The 4749-nt window shown below is 44.3% G+C and overlaps 1 protein-coding gene across 1 annotated transcript; it reads right to left on the reverse strand.

Annotated features, from left to right (window-relative positions):
• Positions 1-3951: 3951 nt before the first annotated feature.
• Positions 3952-4514, reverse strand: RNASE11 (ribonuclease A family member 11 (inactive); the record flags this gene model as incomplete). Its single annotated transcript, XM_079699145.1, is given in 3 exon segments — positions 3952-4215; positions 4218-4271; positions 4275-4514. Coding segments are annotated over 3 exon segments (540 nt in total). The 5' UTR covers positions 4497-4514.
• Positions 4515-4749: the final 235 nt, after the last annotated feature.

Here is a 4749-nt window from a genome sequence, read left to right on the forward strand (position 1 = left end):
AACACTCTTGTAACAGACCCACATACCCTAGTCTTATCTCTGATTTACAGAACCCAAATCTTCTGGATTAGGGCCCAGGGATTTGTATTTAACAGCAGCTCCTAAAGTTTTAAAACATGTTAGGGTAAGGCTAAGAGGATGGAACAAAATCTCAGAGTACCGTGGATTTTTAAAAATATGTATTTCTTTCTCTCTCATATATCAGCCTCAAGCTGAGCAGTTCAGGTGGGCAAGGTAACTCTGCTTCACACAGTTGCTCAGGCACGTGGGCTTTTGCTGTCCCAGCTATTCATTCCTAGGACAAATCAGCAGCTGCATCAGCGGTCCCCAAACTGTCGGGCACCAGGGACCGGTTTCATGGAAGACAATTTTTCCACGGACGGTGTTGAGGGTGGGTGGCGAGGGTGATGATTCAGGCGGTAACGCGAGCGGTAGGGAGCGCTGGGGAGCGGCGGATGAAGCTTCGCTTGCTCGCCGCTCACCTCCTGCTGTGCGGCTGCATTCAGAACAGGCTGCAGACCGGTATGGGTCCATGGCTGGGGGTGGGGGTGCGGTGCTGGGCACCCCTGATCTACATGATTAAAGCTGAGTCCTACTCATGTCCATTTTGGGGATCTAGCTGTTGGGAAGAAGAAAAAAAAAAATCACAGAGGAAACCAGTCCAAAGTCCTCCAAACTGGACCCAGAAGTCGCACACGTCACTTCTGCTCAGACAGCCTGGGAGAGGAAGTCTGGCTGGGCAGCCCTGTGCCTCAGTGAACTGCTTTGCCTTGAGAGCAAGGAGGGTGGTGTTTGGGTGGGTAACCTGACAGCTTCACCACCGTGATCCTGACGCACACCTAAATCTGGGAACCCAGATCCGATCCAACCTCTGCATTTTGTAGATAAAGAAATTGAATCCCAATGATGTCAGTGACTTGGGGGGAGGGCATGATGAGTCAGTAAAATATATGAGGATTTACTTATGATGTTGCAAAGGCTCTCTTTACTTTAGCGCCATCCTGGCCACTTGAGGCCAGGGATTTGTTTCACCTCAGAATTGTTAGTTAAAGGAAATTTATGTTGGGAAAATAGAGGGAATGCTCACAGATAAGAAGAGTACTTTCTTTATGCTAAATAACCCTTGTCAGTATCACTTTCTCAGATTGCTCACTCCATTGGCAACTTCCTTTCTCGACCTGACTCTCCCTCCCATAGCCCTTATGATTAGATCTGTTTTCTTATCACCTCACTGCATTCTCTCTAATGTTCCCTTTCAGTTACAGGAATATGCCCCGTGCCTACCTCTCAGCTGTTTTTCTAACAAGTACGAGAGACACTTGTTGGGCTATTTCTAGTCCGATGATGCTCCTTGAGTGGTCTGAGATGATAGAATGAAAAAGGGGAAAGGAAGCACATCAAACTCAGCCCCCAAAAAGGAGGGAAAACGAAGACACAAGTTCTGTAGACTGTGAAGGAAGCGGTCTCAAAACAAGAGACAGGGCAGGTGTTGGAAACAGCCTAGGTTAACATGAGAATGGAACGTTAGTGGTTTTGAAAGCCAGCCTGAGACATTTAAGTGTGAAGCTACAAGGAAAAAGGAGCCCTCGGTGGCTTGGAAGCAGAAAAGGAACATTATGAAAACTTAATGTTGTAGAATCTGAAATCCCCTGCCTCTTGTCACCATGAGGGATCTTAGGATGCGTATTATGTCAGAGGGGTGACAGGCTTTGGGGGTGAGGAGTGCTAGCATTCAGGAGCCCTGACTGTCCATGGCACCTCCACATTTGACATCTTTCAGACTTCATAGTATGATGATTAGGTAGATTCTGGGAGATCAGAGCACCAAAGGCCTCGAACGCAAGGCTGCTGATTCCTTCAGAGAAGTGAAAAGGTTTGGTCTTAATTAAAACTCTTTAGAGGATGCTCCTGACCTGGAAAGAGGTATCTGTTCTGCTGGGTCATTATTCTTATCTCCTGGTAAAGGAAGAAATCTGTACTAAATTCTGAACTAGGCTGGTTTTACTTTTTTTTTTTTGGCTGTACTGAGTCTCCGTTGCTGCGCGTGGGCTTTTCTCTAGTTGCTGTGAGCGGGGGCTACTCTTCGTTGCAGTGCACGGGCTTCTCATTGCACTGGCTTCTCTTGTTGCGGGCTCTAGGCATGTGGGCTTCAGTAGTTGTGGCACACGGGCTCAGTAGTTGGGGCTCGCGGGCTCTAGAGTGCAGGCTCAGTAGTTGTGGTGCACGGGCTTTGTTGCCCCATGGCATGTGGGATCTTCCCAGACCAGGGATCGAACCTGTGTCCCCTGAATTGGCAGGTGGATTCTTAACCACTGGACCACCAGGGAAGTCCTGGATTTAGTTTTTCTTTCATATTACCAAAAAACTCTCCCAGAGCTTGGATAGTTATTGTCTCTAGGGTTAATGTTCCCACCACCCAGATATGAACTCTACAATAGGAAAGAATTTTTTCAAATTTGAACTAAGTTTGAACCAAGAGGAGACTCACTGGACTGCTCCAGTATGGATAGAGCCCATCCCATGTTTGGTGAGTGGATGGTAGCACCAGCCTCATGGAACTAGCCCTGGAATAGAACCCAGTGATATGTCTCCCTTCCAGGGCCCCGAATTCTCCTCCTACGGAGAAGAGGACTTTGAGCCCCAGACATTTCCCTCTATCACTTTCTTCTCTGACTGCCACGTGCAAAATGATTGCTAATAACATAACTATTTGGCCAAGCCTGTAGTGATTATTTATTTAAGCAGCCACCACACTGACAAGGAAAACACAGCTAAAAGATATGAAAATATCTGCTCTAATGCTGCATATTGGTTGGTTGTCAGAGTTGTGCAGTTTCAGTATAATGAGAATTCTGTACCAGGTGTGAAAAACGTTAGGAAAATTCATACAGAGAGTGATGTACAACATTCTACTTACATGCATTTATTTAAAATTAGGGCATTAAAGAAAGAGTGCTCTCAGGATGGAGGGAGAATGTGTTATGAGGAATCAGGAACATATAGGCACACATTAATGAGCAAGAGAACTGTCCATATTTTATGTAGAGTGTTAAACCATAAAGACTTGCAAATAAACAATTGGTAGTGAAAAAAAATTCACTACAACATCGGACAACAAGATTGAAGACTAATCCTGCCCAGCACTTGGCATAGACTTGCTATTTCCCATCTTTCTACCTCTTCTATCCCTCCGTGGCTTGCCGTTCCTCTCCCACAGCCCCAGGAAATCAAGACCATGTTTGAGTAAAAATTGCAATAAGAGCTTTGTTTTTTTTTTTTCTCTCTGTAGCAACTTGTGAAATACATAGGGACGAGGATAGAGGAATGGAGATTGCATAGGGCTGGAGCTGTTGACTGAGGGCAGCAGCTAAACCAAAGGATCTTTTTCTTCTGGCATCTTCTGGAGGACAGGCAGATCCCATGGCTGCATAGGTGGGTGCTCACATTTGTGTGCATGCATCAATGTACATACTTCTTTGAAGAGAAGCAATGATAGTAATATCCCCTATGTCATTCACTATTTCTCTGAATAATCTCAGTGGCAGTACAATTACCTTTCAATTATCTGTATTGGTTTGGGGCCTTCTCTCCTTAATTCTGTCAAGTTGGGTAAACTCTGCTTCTTGGCTTTATAGCTGAGCTAGGTTGGAATTCAGTTTGGTTCAGAGAAAGCTTGTGTGTGCATGTGTGTGTGTGTAGGAGAGAGAAAGGGAGAAAGTATCTACACTCCAGGATCGGTTATACATTTTAATTGAATTATTCACAATTTTGAATTTTTCATTTTCTCCAGTTAGTATAAATAATCAAGAGTTTCCTATAGTGCTGAAAGGGTAGATGTAGATAATAGAAAGCAATAACCAATAATGAGAATAAGTATGTCCTTCTTTAGATAGACTCTAGTCTCAAAGTCCTGTGGGATTTACAAGTTAGAGCCACTAACTAACCAGCTCATCAGAATTTTTTCTTTAATGAGGTAACACTGTGGTATTGGCAACTGGGGAATTGTTTGCCCATAGTGAACTGGCATGTAGTGGTCCCCAGTTCTGGGCTCTCAGAGCAGCTTATGCCAGGATTCTGTCCACACTTGCAGCTGGGGGCCTTGGGGACCCCGTCGACAACTTCCATGGAGGCATGGATGAAGTTATTGCTCAACGTGAATGGCTCATTAGCTTCTGAAATTTTTCTCCACACTGTCATGTCATTGCAGTATTTTTTTAATTACCTGGACTGCTTTTGGAGGGGAAGCTGTAATGTAATCTTCTGAATGTCAGTTATGAGGAAGACGTAATATCTTTGGACATGCTGAGGCTGGTATTTTTATATAACAGAGTCAAATGTATTAATACCTCAATGGTCTGTTGTTCCTGGTCACTTTTTGCCATGTAATATTGCATCACTTCCTCTAAAAATTCTTCTTTAATTATCTCCATTATGCTTTCCAAAACTCCTGCAAAAACCAAACCCAAGCCAAGTAGCAGCAGAGGGAAGGTCTCCATCTCAGATCTAGGGTAAACTCTTCTGCAGTCAAAAAAAATTTTTTTTTAATATTTAATTAATTTATTTATTTGGCTGTGCCGGGTCTTAGTTATGGCATGGGGGATCTTCGTTGTAGCACACGGATCTTTTAGTTACAGCATGCGGATCTTTTAGTTGCAGCATGCGGACTCTTAGTTGCAGCATGCATGAGGTATCTAGTTCCCTAACCAGGGATCAAACCCAGGCCCCCTGCATTGGGAACACAGAGTCTTA

The sequence above is a fragment of the Hyperoodon ampullatus genome (genome assembly GCF_949752795.1).
Source record: "Hyperoodon ampullatus genome assembly, chromosome: 3".
Lineage (NCBI taxonomy): Eukaryota > Metazoa > Chordata > Mammalia > Artiodactyla > Ziphiidae > Hyperoodon > Hyperoodon ampullatus.